The sequence below is a fragment of the Xenopus laevis genome, chromosome 6L (assembly GCF_017654675.1).
Source record: "Xenopus laevis strain J_2021 chromosome 6L, Xenopus_laevis_v10.1, whole genome shotgun sequence".
NCBI classification, from domain to species: domain Eukaryota; kingdom Metazoa; phylum Chordata; class Amphibia; order Anura; family Pipidae; genus Xenopus; species Xenopus laevis.
The window spans coordinates 55184449-55201333 of record NC_054381.1 but is presented as its reverse complement, the minus strand read 5'-3'; the positions used below and the strand labels follow the sequence as shown (position 1 = coordinate 55201333).

Below are 16885 nucleotides of genomic sequence, written 5' to 3'. Positions count from 1 at the left end.
GGGGAACCAGGAAAAATAAATTTAAAAATTCAAGAAAATTTAAAATCAGGGAAATGTGTCAAAGCAACTTATTCTTCAAGTACACAAAGGATAAAAGCATAGGAGTCAATTTTACATTGAAATACAATATTTACTGTGTTAATGACATTGTGATTAGTAATGGACGAATACATTTGGCAGGCATGGATTCGCTGTGAATTTCCACGCTTTGCTGCCGGCGAATGTTTTTGGAAAATTGTGGGAAAAAAATTTGTTGCATAAAAAAAAAATCTAAATTGGCACGCCATTTTTGTCTGTCAAAATTATTTGGACACCCATTGGCTTTAATTAATTTGGACAAAATAGTAGTGTGTATAAAATCATATCAATCATGGAGCTATAATTCTCATGTAATACATGTGACGCTACATTATATCTGGCTAGTACATCTTATGTGATGTTTGTTAAAAGTCATAATAACATGTAAAACCCTGATACCAAATTTGCCACAGTCCTAAAGCTGACTTCTTAATATCATTTGGCTCTGTAGATTGTACACATGCCAAGAACATTTGCCATTTTTGTACATTTGTTCTGATCGTTGTAATAATATTGTCAATACAACTAAGATGTATAGCCTTCCACTGTATAATACAAGACTGTGCTGTTGAGGCCTAACTTTATTTAGTAACACATGCTGCCATCTAGTGGTTATTACGTTTACATTACAAGTATAGTGTGTTTCTAATAATTTCAGAGATTTACAACCACTGGTAACTGAGTACACAAAGTACTGAAACTAAACAAATCTCAGTATCCACAGTGCCATGCTTAAATGACATGTAAAGCCCAGTCAGTAAGGAGTTGTTTCCAAATTTTATATTTGGTAAACCTGTTTTTAAAAACCCAAATTCACTACTTTTTTTTTAGAATTTCTATATTTAAGAATTGTTCTACAATAGAATTTGCATTATCAGCTAAACCAAGCAATGGTATAAGCAACTATGGTAGAACATCTGTCTTATCTACAAGGTATACATACTAATTTATCTCTAATGTAAATCATGCTTCAAAAGGGTGAGCATCATCACAGGAGATACTTTATAGTACTAGTTAGTTCCCTTTATAAATATGAGATAATATAATGAAGTAAACTAATCACTTAAATACAATGAAATGAAAATTAGCCTCTAAAAGATTTATTTTATTGAAAAACACAGTACAGGTATGGGAATGGTTATCTGGCATGCCTAAAGTCTGCTAAAAAAACAAACAATTTAAACATTAAATAAACTGAAAATGATTGTTTTGCCTTTAATAAGCATTAGGTATATCTTAGTTGGGCACTGTTTTATTATTACAGAGGAAAAAGAAAATCATTTCGAAAAATTTTAAAAAAATGGAGTCTATGGGAGATGGCCTTCCCATAATCCAGAACTTTTTGGGTTTCCAGGTAACAGATCTAGGGATGCACCAAATCCACTATTTTAGTATTCTGCTGAATCCTGAACCCCTTGTGAAAGATTTGGCCGAATACCAAACTGAATCCAAAACCTAATTTGCATATGTAAATTAGAGGAAAAAGAGGGAAAGGGAACAGAAAATTCTGACTTTCTTGTTTGTGTGATCAAATTCATGTGATTTTTCGGATTCAGTTCAGTCAGGCACTTGGATTCAGCTGAATTGAGCTTGGCTGAATTCCACATTGAATCGTGGATTCGGTGAATCCCTAAACACATCCCATACCTGTACTACAGTTGCAAGGTGTAAATGCCGAAGAATAGCAATGTAATTAAGGGGCAGATTTGTCACATGTTGAACTGGGAAATACAGAATAATTCTCAGGAGTTCTATATTTCCCTCATTTCTCAACACTTTCCTGACTGTCAGGAGTTTGAATGAAGTGACGCATTTCTCAGATACCTGTACTTATCTGGCAGAATATGTCTGGCCACTTCAAAGCTGCTAATCATTTGACTCTTGTTCTTGTCTCGACAGCTGTGTTACTAACTGTGTGCTGTATGAGACTGAAGAAGAAGGCCTCTAACCCAGAGAATAACCTAAGCTACTGGAACAATGCAATAACCATGGACTACTTCAACAAGCATGCCGTGGCTTTACCTCGAGAGATTCAGTCGCTGGAAATCTCAGAGGTAATGTAGCCAGACTAATGAATAAAGATCCAACATTCAAATCCTCATAAGAGGACTTCATAGCTATTACTGGGCCTCATTTGGAATGTTTAATACTTGGGGGCAGATTTATCAAGGGTCGAATATTCAATTCGAATTTTCGAGTTTAAAAATTCACACATTTGAATTTTAATTCCCCTATTCCAATGTAAATTTGAATGTGAGATTTATCATACCTCGACCATGGAAACAGTCCTAATTCGAATATCCACCACTTAAAACCTGCCCAGTTCGCTGAGTCATTTGAAGACATCAATATAGCCTTCTTGACAATAAAGTTTTTTTCAGGAGAAAAAATCCATTTGTACAAGTCGAATAAGAATCAAATTTTTGGGTTGGAACCATTTGATTGAATATTAGCCATTTGAATTTTCTCTTAAATAACCTCCCACTCGAATTGTGAGTATATTTGAATTTAAACAAATTCTCATGAAATCAAATTCTACCTTTGATAAATTGGCCTCCTGGTGTGTCAAGGCCACTCAGATTTCTTTGTCCAAGTCTAATAGCACATTTTAGTCCCAGGTAACATATAAACCAGTAAGTCTGACCTGTGATGTGGAAATGATGTTTTATAATTTCCAATAAGCTTCTAATAATGTATTAAATATATTCAAACCTTTCACCTTAAAGGATAAGTAAACCTTAAAAATAAGTAAATGTTAAATTGATGAGTGTGCTATTCTAAGCACTTTTACATTGTACATTCATTATTTTTTTTTTTTAAATTCCAAGATATTAAGGGATACATGTGTTGTTAATATGAATTAATTTTGTTCCAACAGCGCCACCTGCTGGTCAGTTTCCTACCAGTCTGACCACCAAGTAGTCAAGGAAGTTGTCAGGAGAAAGAAAGAGGCAGCTCTGATGTTTTTCTGCTTAGAAAAAACTCTTTCCTAAGCAGAAGAACATCAGAGCAGCCTCTTTCTTTCTCCTGACAACTTCCTTGACTGGTCAGACTGGTAGGAAACTGACCAGCAGTTAGCACTGTTGGAACAAAATTAACAGCACATGTATCCCTTAATATCTTGCAATTTTAAAAAAATAAATAATAAATTTACATAGCAAAAGTGCTTATATAGCACCCTCATCTATATTACATTTTCTTATTTTAAAGGTTTACTTACCTTTTAAGAAATAATTCTAAATTAATTTCTATTGTTTTTTGTGCAAAATACTTGACTTACGCTATATAAATTATTTCAATGTTGTTTCCTTCAGTCTTGAAAATCACAATCACAGTAAGTTTCTTTCCTTTAGATAGGAGAGCAGGCTACACTAGCACTTTGTTGAACTCCCCTTTGCTGTCAATTACATGGAGGAAAAAAGTAAAACTCTAGGGAAAGCTCAGCAAAGTATTTCCACCTTGTATCATTTTAAAAACAAAAACACAATACACATTTATTCACATTGCCTATTGTTATATACATGCATATGTCATTTTAGGATAAGGTAGAATCACTGGGAGTGCCACGCTCCCAGTGATTCAAGTCACTTATTTTGGACACCAACCAGATTCAAAAATGCATCCACCTGATTACTGAGTACTTCTTAGTGCCATACCATCATATTCTTCCAGTTCCCCAGCATCCTCTATGCCTTCTTAGGTGAACACATTCATGGTACATAAATTATTCACCAATTGCTGTACTACAAGCATAGAGGATGATGGGGCACCAAAAAGTAAGCTATGAAAATCATTGGCAGGTGTCTTACTATTTGCCACCCCCCGTGATTCTACCTTCCCTGGTCCTTGAATGCCTGATTGGTATAATATTCACATTCTTAATACTGTTTAATGTTTGGAATCTTTTCCCCAGGACCACCTTTCAGAACCACGCTCACCAGCCAATGGAGATTACCGAAATAGTGGAATGGTTCTTGTCAACCCGTTCTGTCAGGAAACACTTTTCACTGCACAGGAGCAAGTCTCTGAAATATGAACGTGATTGTGCCAGGAAGAACTTTATTATTTGCTTTTATACATAACTGAATTAGAATGAAAAACAAATATCCATATAGCCCAAGCAAGGTACCTACAATTGGTAATGGCCAAATAACGGCCCGCATAAAGGAGGTGTCCACATTTAATTTATATTGACATATTTACCCACACTGATATGGGACTTATCCTCCAAATGCGATTAAACAATATTAGATAGCCAGGACCATGCAATTTAAATTAAAAAGCAATATTTATTAACACCATGCCAAAATTACTAAAACCATTTAAAATAAGCAGCGCTGCTTGGGGGGTGGGGTTCCCATTTCTCCTAAATATGTATTGGTAAACAGTCCAATGTAGTATGAGAGGCTGCGTGCACGCTTTGAATCCGAGCCTCCACTGAGTATCAATTGTAACCAGCTTCTAGTCAAAAGCGCCCATCCATACGAGGACCGTGGTTAAACTTGCATAAGCTGAGGAGAGCAATAGATCATCACCACAGATGAAATGAAACACCAATAAAGTGCTTAGTTCGATGGAGAAAAGGAGATTAGTCCAGTTCAAGTTGTGGATAACAAGTGTAGAGCGGCATGTGAGGCGGAACCGGTGTGGGGTTAACACATTGGTGCCCAAAATAGTAAAGTTCTGAGTAACTTAGACGTGGGCTCTAGAGAAGGGGATATCCCCTAAATACATCCGGTGGACATATGGATTCCAATGGTATGGTGGTATAACAATTACTATGTAGTTGTATGTGTCCCACCGCTCTGCAGCGATTGCTGCACCGAATAAGAAAATTACTGACCGTAGCAGATCACCTCCCACACCGGTTTGTGCAACAGTCCATACTCACATCCGTCTTCCGATATCACTTGTACCTCTGGTGCGCATCATCCCCACCGGGAAGGAGAGCAGAAGAATTCCCCTGGCAGCGCTGTACCTCGACGAGCATTTGGAGGATAAGTCCCATATCAGTGTGGGTAAATATGAATTAGAATGAAGTTACAGCAAGTGGTAGCTCATCTTTAAGAGTATGGTTCCAGACACATAATAGGTTGCTGAACTGAATTGAGCTGACTTCACTGCATCTGGAAAATCCATCCTTCTTGCAGATTTCTGTAACCACCGACATATATGTTATAAATATGCTTTGTGTAGCCCCTTTACCCCTCTTATGACTTCAGACCTTTTCAGCTTGTTTACCTAAGAAATGTCATCTTTTTACAATTGTGGTAATACTTTACAAGACAAATTGTGGCTTTATAAATAAACTTATTTATATGTAAAAAAAAAATCAGTTTTTGAGCCACTTATTTGTTGGTGAGCATGTGGAGTATGTTGCACAGGCTACAAAACTAGCGTTTTGATCTCAAAAATGTATTTACAGTATTTAAAGTAGGTCATTCTTGGGGGACTGTGAGTATATCTGAATTATCCTTCTTAGCATCATGTACAGGCAGATAAGCAAGAATATATATTTGGACTGACTGATGTGTGCATGCAAAAAAGATGCAGACTGCCAGGATCAACATATTGAATGTGTCCAGCCGGTCCGGATTGAGAATTAAAATAGGCCCTGGCATTTCAGGTACATAGAGGCTGAATCAGCCCACACAGAGGCCCAAACAGCCCCCACCAGCCCACTAAATACTGACTTTCTATGGCACTTTATAGCAGCCCCTCTGGCATTTGCCAGAACCCACAGATTGCCAGTCCGGGCCTGTCCAGGGACTAGTTCAATAGCCATTTTGGAGTCAGGAAGGAATGTTTTCCCCCCTCTGAGGCAAATTGGAGAGGCTTCAGGTGGGTTTAGGCAGGTTAAAAAAAGTTAAAAGGTTGTACTTGATGGACGTGTGTCTTTTTTCAACCTAACTTACTATGTTACTATGTAATATACAAACAGGGAGTTAACTTAGGAGTTAACCTAGCCCTGTATTTCGTACCAGGGCAGTAACCCATAGCAAGCATGGCTTTTTATAGGCAGCTGCAGGATGAACAATGAAAGTAAACAATTTATTGATTGCCTAGTGTTTATAAATGAGCCCCAGTGAGTCCAAACACTAACCACCTCAGAGGAATGCAGGAAGAAATCTTGTGTGTAAGTGCAACATGTTACTATTAAGTGTTTGCTAGGGGACTAATGATTTTGAATGCACTACAGCTTTAAAATACTACAAGACAGTGTAGGACTATTTTTTTGCACTGGCAATTCTCCTTCTTGTGTACAAATAATGGCTATTTATCATTTCTAGAATCAAGTCAACTCAATAATGTAGGTTAGACCAATTGCCAGCACAAGGGTGTTTCTAGAAATTGGTCAACACTATAGTGTGGGTTGGATCAAGTGTTGCCAATTTCTTTCTGTGTTTCATAGATAAATAGGCCTATCTATTTTGTACATGGAGATGACTTTAAAGGACGTGTAAAGTCTACATGTCCTACCATGTATATAAGTTGGGCCCATCTCCCCCACCCAAATGGCACAATCTGTACTTCATGTATCCACTTTGTTTGCCAACGCCACGACATTTTCCTAAAACAAATAGCAGCTTTAACCCAGCAGCCATTTTCACTCTGACACATTATAGTGATATTTACATGTGGAGATAGCAAATGTGCACTTTAAAATTCATGCAATGAAGAATGCTGGTTTACACAGGCACAACGTAATTTGATAAAAAGTCCTGCTTGATTGTGCTGAGCTCAGGAGAGGAGGTTAGGAGAAAATATAGGAGCAGACATGTGCCATTTAAACCACTATGGGGTGCTGTTTGTCCTCAGTATATTTTGTCTACAAAAATACATTCTGTATAAAATAATATCCCCAGTAGAAAGAATGAATGTCTCTCGGAGTACATAATTGTGTACCCTATACACTGTGGCCATATATACTGGTAAAAATATACAAAAGTAAAATTTCTCGGCAGGAATGAAAGCAAAATCAAGTTTGTGCACAAAAGGATATCATTATATTGCAAACTACATTCTGTAAGTTTTAACAAGCATTCTATCTCACAAATATGGCATCCATGTAACAGAACCAGCAGAGGCGGGCCTGTCTGGCTGGGTGCCCTAGGCAGCCCAGCGGGCTAGTTCGCCCCCCATCTCCGTCTCGCGCACATCAGTGTTGCTCGCGTACGCATGCGCAGCATCAGCACTTGCATGCGTGTCAGTGGCATCAGCAGCATTCTCTGGCTGCACTTCAGCATCTGAAGGGATAAATAGCGGTGTGCACCGCCTGCCCCAGTCAGACAGGCAGGACTTGGTGCTGGTTTCTATTTCTGGGCGGGAATAGTGCCAGGTCTGGTCTAGGAGTAGGCAGAAGAGGTAGCTGCCAAGTGCCCCCCAATCGTTGCGCCATAGGCAGCTGCCTCTTCTGCCTACCCCTAGTTCCGGCCCTGGGTCATAGAACCCCTCAGTGACTTCTAATATCCTTATCATTTACAGTAAGGGCTTAATTATCCCTTATAATACAATACATGAGTGATACTCAGAGTTCCCTGTATAACTCAGCCTGCAGCCTTGTGCCTTTATATGGTTACAGAACCGCTCAGTGACTTCTAATATCCTTATCATTTACAGTATAATACATGAGTGATACTCAGAGTTCCCTGTATAAATCAGCCTGCAACCTTGTGCCTTTATATGGTCACAGAACAACCCCTCAGTGACTTCTAATATCCTTATCATTTACAGTAAGGGGTACATTAAACCTTATAATACATGCGTGATACTCAGAGTTTCCTGTATAACTCAGCCTGCTGCCTTGTGCCTTTATATGGTCACAGAACCGTTCAGTGACTTCTAATATCCTTATCATTTACAGTAGGGGGTACATTATCCCTTATAATACATGAGTGATACACAGAGTTCCATGTATAACTCAGCCTGCAACCTTGTGCCTTTATATGGTCATAGAACCTCTCAGTGACTTCTAATATCCTTTTAATTTATAGTAAGGGGTACATTAACCCTTATAATACATGAGTGATACTCGGAGTTCCCTGTATAACTCAGTTTGCAGCCTTGTGTCTTTACATGGTTCTGGGACTCCTCAGTTACTTTTAATACCCTTATTAGGCTTGGGTGAATTTGGCCTGTTTCGTTACACCAAAAATTTGCCTCCGGCTCAATGTTGGCGACACCCATTAAAGTCTATGGGCGACAATTTTTTTTGACGTGCAACGCCATACAAGTCTATGGGTGTCATTTCCACAGCAAAACAATGCGAAAAAATTCACCCATCCCTAACCCTTATATTTTTAAATAAGGTGTGTTTTATACCCTTTTTACATTGTATTCGTTTATCTTATACATATGTTTGAAGGGAAACATTGTAGGGCCCCCTCAAAAAGATCCTCAAAACTGCCCAGCATGACCTAATCCCCCGGTGGTGCACTGCGTATGCAAAATGCAAATATCGCGGTGCAAAGGAGTAGTAAAGCCAGTGCCAACATGGGCAGATTTTTATGAAGAATTGCTGATGGGAATTAAGAGTTAAGTGTCAATAATTTGGGCTGGTAAATGCATTATCTGGGGTGCGGCTAATATTTTGTCAAATATTTTCCAAAATGAAATGCTTTTCTATTGGATGCAGACATGTGCTGCATTATTGTACAGTGACAGATATAGGGAGTAATGAAATGTACATTACTAAGAGGCTAAATGAGCCGCTATCCCATTATGAAGTTTAGACCTTTCACTGGATCTGTTTCTATTATTTTGGTAAGTGCAAATGTAATTGGTGTCGTTTTTCACCCTAGTTATGAGGTGCTGCCCCCTATAGGTACAAAAATGACCAATGATGCAACAATATTAGAGAAATATAAATATTTATTTCAATAACAATTACAAAGGGTTTCTGTAACAAGACATTGAATATGTAGCAAAGTTGCAAATTTGTGATGCTGTGACGCTATGAGTTAAAGCCTACGAACTTCACTTCTTTATAAATACTCCCCATAACACATCTTGATAAGTTTCAGCTTTTCTCTCTCTTCAATGTGGAACTAAAATTCTGCATGAAATTCAAGCGCCATGAACTTTTCTGCATGTTTTTTTTTGTTTTTGGGACTCATTTAGAAGTTTGGCAGTCAATAGCCCCATTTTTCTCTATGTCCTCTTTGGCATCACCCAGTGGGAATGAGGAGCCATCTCCTAAACTGCTGAAGATTGGGATGAACCAATATCTCTTTTTATTGCCAAACACTTGTCTCCAGTTCTTTCTGTAGCCCAAGTCATAGGGATTATACTTACAATGTATGCCTTCATTAAACTCTAAAAGAGTGTCATTCATTAAAACCAGTGAGTAATGTTCATAAATATACCGATAACAAAAGATTATACAGAACATTGTACTCATGCAGAACAGCGCAATGACTGAGTCTTTGGAATCCATGTTTGTCACTTGACCAGTCCAGAACAGTATGGAGCAATAAAGGGACACTGCACTAGTGAATATAAGCAGTAGGGGAACATAGAGCAGGAACAGGAGGAAGAACTTGTAGTTGGAAAATCCCACGCAGTTGTTTAGAAATACGCAATGATGATCCACTTTCAGTATACAGATGTCACACGCTGTACAATGATGGCACCTGTCTGGCTTTATGAATTGGCATTTTCTACAGTACTTAATTGGTGTTTTTGAATCTATATTGTAATATAAAGGCAAGTTTTTGGCCGCACGGCTGAGGATTTGCTCCTGCACTTCTGGCCTCTCCTCACTCAGATACAGCTGCTTGTCAGACTCCGATAGGCGGAATGTTTCAGGAGGGACGGCTGGAGGCGTTATAACAACCCGAAGATAACTCCACACGCACAGGAGGAACAAAATGTGGAACATCACCAGGAAAGTTGCCTTTAGCTCTTGTGATGGGACAGTAAATATGCACAGCTCCACCACAAATATGTAATAGCAGGTAACAAGGAGCCCGATGATTAGTGTAACCAATACCCTGCTCTTTCTCCTCTTACATGCATAATTTTCTTCTTTGTCCATTTTTTCTTCATCTATATATATAATCTTATAATTTTCCTCTTGTTTTTCCATGATAATATTCGTCAGGTAACAAATTCAGTTATAAATAAATTCAAAATAAATAAGTTATAAATAAATGATAAATAATATTAAATAAATAAGTTATAAATAAATGATAATCAATAAATAAATAAGTTATAAGTAAATTCAGTTATGAAAAAGAATGGAAAGATCTAAATAGCGACAGAGTTGAAGATAGCTTCTTACTCCACCGCTACCAATCCATGTAATGACCTTCAGCTGTTTTTCCCCACAGGTGTTTTTCTCCTGTGTATGACATCACAATGAGAGTAACCGTAGCAACCAGTGTTTGGCTCTTCTGTGTATGACATCACAAAGAGCATAACCATGGCAACCAGACATTATCTCGCTTGTGTTTAGCATCACAATGAGTGTAACCATAGCAACCATTGTCCCTTGTGTCCTTATATGGTCACAGAACCCCTCAGTGACTTCTAATATCCTTATCATTTACAGTAGTGGGTACATTATCCCTTATAATACATGAGTGATACTCAGAGTTCCCTGTATAACTCTTAGTTTACTCTTAGATTAGTTGGATAAAATGGAGTCTATGGGAGACGGGTTTCTGGATAACTGGTCTCATACCTGAATTTGATTCTGTATAGCCTATGGGAGACCGGTTTCTGGATAACTGGTCTCATACCTGAATTTGATTCTGTATAGCCTATGATTATGTGCAAACAAAAAGTGTCAGATGGTTTTACATTGAAATAAAGGATTTATTGTGCGAGCCTTTTACACATCAAAGTTGGAGCACAACACATTATCTCTTCAGGCTATGTGTTTTATATATTTGCAGCATTATTCTAAGCTTTCTCCAAGCTGAAATTGTCAGGGAGAGCTGTAAACTCTGTTCACTTCATACTGCATTGAAGGTGCCAGGCAGGAGTCAGATCATGGAAGGAACCATTTTTCAGAACTACTTCTTAACAGTACAGCACTCTCCTGCTGCATAATGAATTCAGATGACACCGGCAATACAGTGGCTTCTAATATTTCCTTATCATTTACAGTAGGGGGTACATTATCCTTTATAATACATGAGTGATAATCAGTGTTCCCTGTATAACTCAGCCTGCAGCCTTGTGCCTTTATATGGTCACAGCAGAGGCGGGCCTGTCCGGCTGGGTGCTCTAGGCAGCCCAGCCAGCTAGTTCGCCCCCCATCTCCGTCTCGTACACATCAGTGTCGCTCGCGTGCGCATCCGCAGCATCAGCACTTGCATGCGTGTCAGTGGCATCAGCGCTCGTGTGCGCATGCGCAGTAACAACTTTCGTGCACACGGAAGCAGCATTCTCTGGCTGCAGTTCAGCATCTGAAGGGTTAAATAGCGGTGCGGACCACCGACCCCAGTCGGACAGGCAGGACTTGGTGCTGGTTTCTATTTCTGGGCGGGGAATAGTGCCAGGTCTGGTCTAGGAGTAGGTAGAGGAGGTAGCTGCCCAGTGCCCCCCAATCGTTGCGCCCTAGGCAGCTGCCTCTTCTGCCTACCCCTAGTTCCAGCCCTGAGAACCAGCAGTGTGTAAATTTACTTACAGAATTAAATATGTGAAAAAAAAATTGGACAAAATATATAATGGTGTAAAGCGTATTAAAATCAAGATTGTAATGACAAAATAGATGCTTGTAATATTAAATGAAGATTCTGTTGCGCAAAATTGATTCTATCAACATGAACACCCATTAGGTAATTATGTGGAACAATACTGTGAAATTACTGACCTAATAAGAAGCAAGCATACTCATTATCCAACAACAAGTAGGTTTTAATTGCAGTCTGTTTACTGGTTGCAGGTCCTACAATGGCAACATTTTGCGGGTTGGGGTTGAGGTTTTACAGGTTAGGGTCGGTGCGTGTTGAGTTTTTTCTGACCCGCACATCACTACAGGCCAGATATTATCCTATGCATTGGAAGCAATGCAGCCATGTAGAGCAGAGCTGACAGCTGTCAATCGTTATTTAATCATTTATTTACCATCGGTTAAATAAATCATACAATTGAATCCTCTGTGTGGGGTGTGGTGGCCAATACTTTACTGAACCAATGAAAAAGTGGGAAGGATCACCAATTGTAGGTCACCAATGGTCACCAATTAAAACATGCTTGTTATTGAGTCATGCTTATGCTTGCTTCTTGTAGTTCAGTAATTTGTCTGACAATATTGTTTCACAGAATTGCTATTTTGTCCGTTTTGTGGAATGTGAGCGTTCATTTGGTTGATAGTACGAATTCATCTTCTCTTAATTGTGAGTAATCCTACACTATCACTTAAGAACATTTTTAATTTTTTTGATTATTATAAAACTTTTTCGGGGTACTTTATAAACTCTAGCAAAACAGATATTTTGAACATTGGAAATGCCATTCCAAGACAATTACTTGCTGACCTTCACATTCTCCTTCTGGTACATTGAAATACTTAGGGTTGCTGATCTCTTCTGATCTCTCTAAGTTGTATTCATTAAATTATAACCCATTAATTCAAATAATGAATACTCTTTGTAAAAAATGGATGGATAGTCCATTCAATTTAATGGGAAGAATAGCATTATTTAAGATGTTAATTTTTCCAAAGATTGCATTTCCTATTTTAAATCTCCCACTATTGTTAAAGCATTCAGATGTGCAGAAGATGGATCGAATTCTAAGTAATTTTATCTGGCATAACAAAAAAGCAAAAATTTCTTTATCGAAACTTAGGAAACCTAAATGTTTAGGTCAACTTAATGTTCCAGATTTTAGAAAGTTTAATGTTGCTGCAAACACTAGATATATTGTTGAATGGTTGTCTGGTAGAGAGAAATTTACTAATCTAGATTTGGAACAATTTTTAGACTCAAAAGAACATATTATTTCTTCTCTCCATAGAGGTTGGTCAGAGCAAAATATTGATATTAAGAGAAACCCAATATATAGAGATACATTCAGTACTTGGAAAATTTTGTGTAAACAGAATAATTTAAATTTTAATGTTTCACCTTTCCTATCTCCTTTTTTTTTGGGAGGTTTTCCTAAAAAGGGAAGAAATATTGTTTCTCATAGGTGGAGAAGATTTGGTATCTTTCAAATTAGTCATATTATTGATCCGGTTTCAGGAGATCCTCTTCCTTGGAACAAAATTAAATAACAATATGGTATTTCGGAGAAAGAGAGGTTAAGCTATTTGCAAATTAGGCAAGGTTTTCAGCTAATTGATAACAAAACAAAGTCACAACTAAAACATCATCAGTTTTATGATTTCGTAATGCAATTAACTGAAGATCTCAAACTAAACAATATTTCATGGATCTCATCACATCTTTTAAACCCTATTTCTAATGATTTTGATCCACTTGATAATTCAAGTAAAAAATGGTCTGTGTTTCTAGGGATAAGCATTTCTTCCAAAGATCTTTTGAGATCGTTTCAGAATTTTAGAAAGAATATACTTTCTGAGAGTTGGAGAGATCAGCAATTTAGATTCATTCACATGGGTTATGGACAATTATTTCAAGGGAATAAAGATTCTCAGAAGATTTCTTACTGTCTGAAATGTAAAGAGCAAAATTTTGATTTTTTTCATTATATGTGGGTATGTCCACTTATCACAACTTTATGGGAGAAAATTACGCGTTACATTAAAGGAGTGGTCAATTTAGATATATTGTTGAAACCCCAATATGCACTATTAGATCTTAAGGATTCACTTCAGTTATCACAGAATGGTTCTTCTGGGAAGATTACAGATGAAATATTGTCTTTTTGCTGGCTGGTTATGGCTGCTACTCGAAAGTCTATTTTTTTTGTGTTGGATTAAAGATAAACCCCCTTCTTTGAAAGATGTAATTTCATATTTACATAAGTTATGTATGCAGGAGGTTATTAGATTTAGGATGGATGATTCTATTCAGAGAAATAAAGTTAAATACAGATGGTCCCTGTATATTTCATCTTTAGATGTTTCTAAAAAAGATTTCATTCTTAAACTGATGAGACAAGATGATCGCTAATGAACGAATTTGGTCATTTTATATTTTCTTTTCATTCACATAACTATTCATTTGTCATTATTATATGAAAGTGTGTTAAAATTATTTGTACTGATTTCCCATGTCTTAATTACTTTAAAAAAAAAAAAAAAAAAAAAAATGGGTCTTTTTGTTTTTGTTTTGATTTGTTTTTGGTTATTTCATGGTTTAGTTCACATGAAAACATTTCTTGAACTTTATTCTTTTATTCCATAATATGATTGTTCATATATTTAATTCATTGTATTTTCATAAAAATTCAATAAAAAGAATTTTAAAAGAAAAAGAAAAGATAGTATGAATTCTATGAAATAGAATCTTCCTTTCTGTCACAAGCATCTATTTTGTCATTACAATCTAGCTTGGCATATGCTTGTAATTTACACCATTATATAATTTGTCAAAGTTTTTGTATTTTACATATCTCATTCTCTGGTTCTATTACATGGATGTTATACTTTGTGATACATTGTGAGACAGAATCATTGTTAAAATGTATAGAATGGAGTTTGTAATATAATTTGTAATATAATTAAATCCATTTGTGCGCAAACAAGATTTTGTTCTCATTCTTCACTAGAATGTATATGGCCACAATTATATACAGTATGTACCATGAGAGACACTCATTCTCTGTACTGGAGATATTTTTTTTTAAACATAATCTACTGGGGACAAATGGCACCCTATAGTTGTTGATATCTGTCTTTGGGCCATTACTCTAATGTAGAATTACAGCATTTTGTAAAAGTGTCCCACTTAAAGGAAAACTATACCCCCAAAATGAATACTTAAGCAACAGATAGTTCATATCATATTAAGTGGCATATTAAAGAATCTTACCAAACTGGAATATATATTTAAGTAAATATTGCCCTTTTACATCTCTTGCCTTGAGCCACCATTTCGTGATGGTCTGTGTGCTGCCTCTGAGATCACCTGACCAGAAATACTTCAACTCTAACTGTAACAGGAAGAAGTGTGGAAGCAAAAGACACAACTCTGTCTGTTAATTGGCTCATGTGACCTAACATGTATGGTTTGTTGGTATGTGTCACGGTCGGCACCCAACACCAGAACAAACACCAGGCACCCTGGTCTCGGGTCGTGCTTCACCAGTAGTGTGACCGCCTTTGGGCCTCGGGAGGAGCCCTCGGCTTACTTGGATGCCACCTGGACTTAAACGAGAGGTGCAAGATGAGGGTTCTGGATAGGCAGAGGGGCACGACAGTAAAGCAAAGTCTTTGGACAGAAGATTGTAGTACAAGGCGTTTAGGCAAAAGAGTAGTCAGATCAGGCCGGGTCGAGGCAGGCAGAGAATAAACGTTATCAGGCAGGCAAGGGTCAAACCAGGAAGTCAATCAGAGGGTTAATCAGAGGAGGTAGTCGGTAATCAGGCAAGGGTCAGAATCCAGAAGTCAGAATAGTCGAAATAGCCAGGCAAAAACAGGAATCAAACAGGTTTAGAAAATAGCACAAGGCTCAGAAGCACCAGGAAACAATATCCTATCACGGGCAAGGTCCCACAGCCCTAATGGGCTTTAAATAGGGTTTGAATTGCGCGGCATTGCGCGCTGACGTCACTACGTCAGCGCGCCTGCACCTTTAAATTACACCAGAGCACGCCGCGTGCGCTCTAAGACGCCGGTGCCTGCGGCCTACAGGAAGCTGCTCGTCGTGGTGGGCGTCCCTGCCGAGGGGGCGGCAGGCGTCCCTGCCGTCCCCCCACTAGACCACCAGGTACGTTCATTACATTACCCCCCTCTCTAGGGGGGGCCACTGGACCCCCAGGCTTACCGGGAAATTTAGCATGGTATTGCTTCTTGAGGCGGTCAGCCTTGATGTCCTCTACTGAGACCCAAGAGTTCTCCTCAGGACCAAAGCCCTTCCACTTAGTGAGATATTGAAGTTTACCTCGTACGAGGCGGGAATCTAGGAACTCTTGGATCTCAAATTCAGGCTGACCTTCAACCAATACTGTGGGAGGAACAGACAAATGACGAACATGAGTGGCAGGTTTCAAGAGGAAGACATGAAAAGAATTAGAAATTTTAAAATTAGCAGGTAACTGAAGACGAACAGAGGATGGGTTAATTATTGCAGTGATGGGGTATGGACCTATAAACCTGGGACCCAATTTGGGAGAGGGAACATTTAGCTTGATGTTCTTTGTAGACAACCACACTAAGTCCCCTACCTTGTACTGGGGTGCTTCCCTACGGGATTTATCAGCAGCTCTTTTCTGAGCAAGGGAAGCTGCGGACAAAGAATTGTGCACCCGAGACCAAATTTCAGAAAATTTAACGACAGAGGAATTGGCAGAGGGTACAGGGGAATTAGAGCCAGAAAAAGAAAACCCTTTGGGATGTAACCCATTGACAATAAAGAATGGAGACTCTCCTGAGGAGGAATGGGTAGCATTATTGTATGCGAATTCTGCCCAGGACCATGTAGACTGATTATCGGACACATAGCATCTAAGATATTGTTCTAGGGACTGGTTTACCCTTTCAGTTTGACCATTCGTTTGGGGGTGATATGCAGTGGAAAAGGATAACTCAATCCCTACTAAAGAACAGAAGGTACGCCAAAACTTCGAGACAAACTGAACCCCCCTGTCAGAAACAATATTTTCAGGAAAACCATGTAACTTAAAAATGTGAATAATGAACAGATCAGCCAAGTTTTTAGCAGAAGGG

General features: G+C 38.3%; 2 protein-coding genes across 5 annotated transcripts in view; one reads left to right on the top strand and one right to left on the bottom strand.

The window, feature by feature from the left end:
- The window catches only part of LOC108718965 (transmembrane protein 108), a 109480-nt gene extending 104070 nt beyond the window's left edge, over positions 1–5410 (top strand). For all 4 annotated transcript variants that reach the window (XM_041566053.1, XM_041566052.1, XM_041566051.1 and 1 more), the window contains 3 exons: positions 1978–2132; positions 3992–4161; positions 5104–5410. In XM_041566053.1, the coding sequence (XP_041421987.1) occupies positions 1978–2132; positions 3992–4114 (278 nt within the window). In that variant the 3' untranslated portion in view covers positions 4115–4161; positions 5104–5410. The remainder of the gene's footprint in view (positions 1–1977; positions 2133–3991; positions 4162–5103) is intronic.
- Positions 5411–9190: 3780 nt separating this feature from the next.
- Positions 9191–10506, bottom strand: LOC121394458 (palmitoyltransferase ZDHHC20-like). Its single transcript, XM_041565613.1, has one exon. It carries the CDS (start codon positions 10163–10165, stop codon positions 9191–9193), a length of 975 nt encoding a protein of 324 aa, XP_041421547.1. The 5' UTR covers positions 10166–10506.
- Between the last annotated feature and the right edge of the window lie 6379 nt (positions 10507–16885).

What these genes read in the sequence shown, in the direction of transcription:
- LOC121394458 (XM_041565613.1), bottom strand. Translation starts at nt 10,165, where the DNA reads ATGGAAAAACAAGAGGAAAATTATAAGATTATATATATAGATGAAGAA.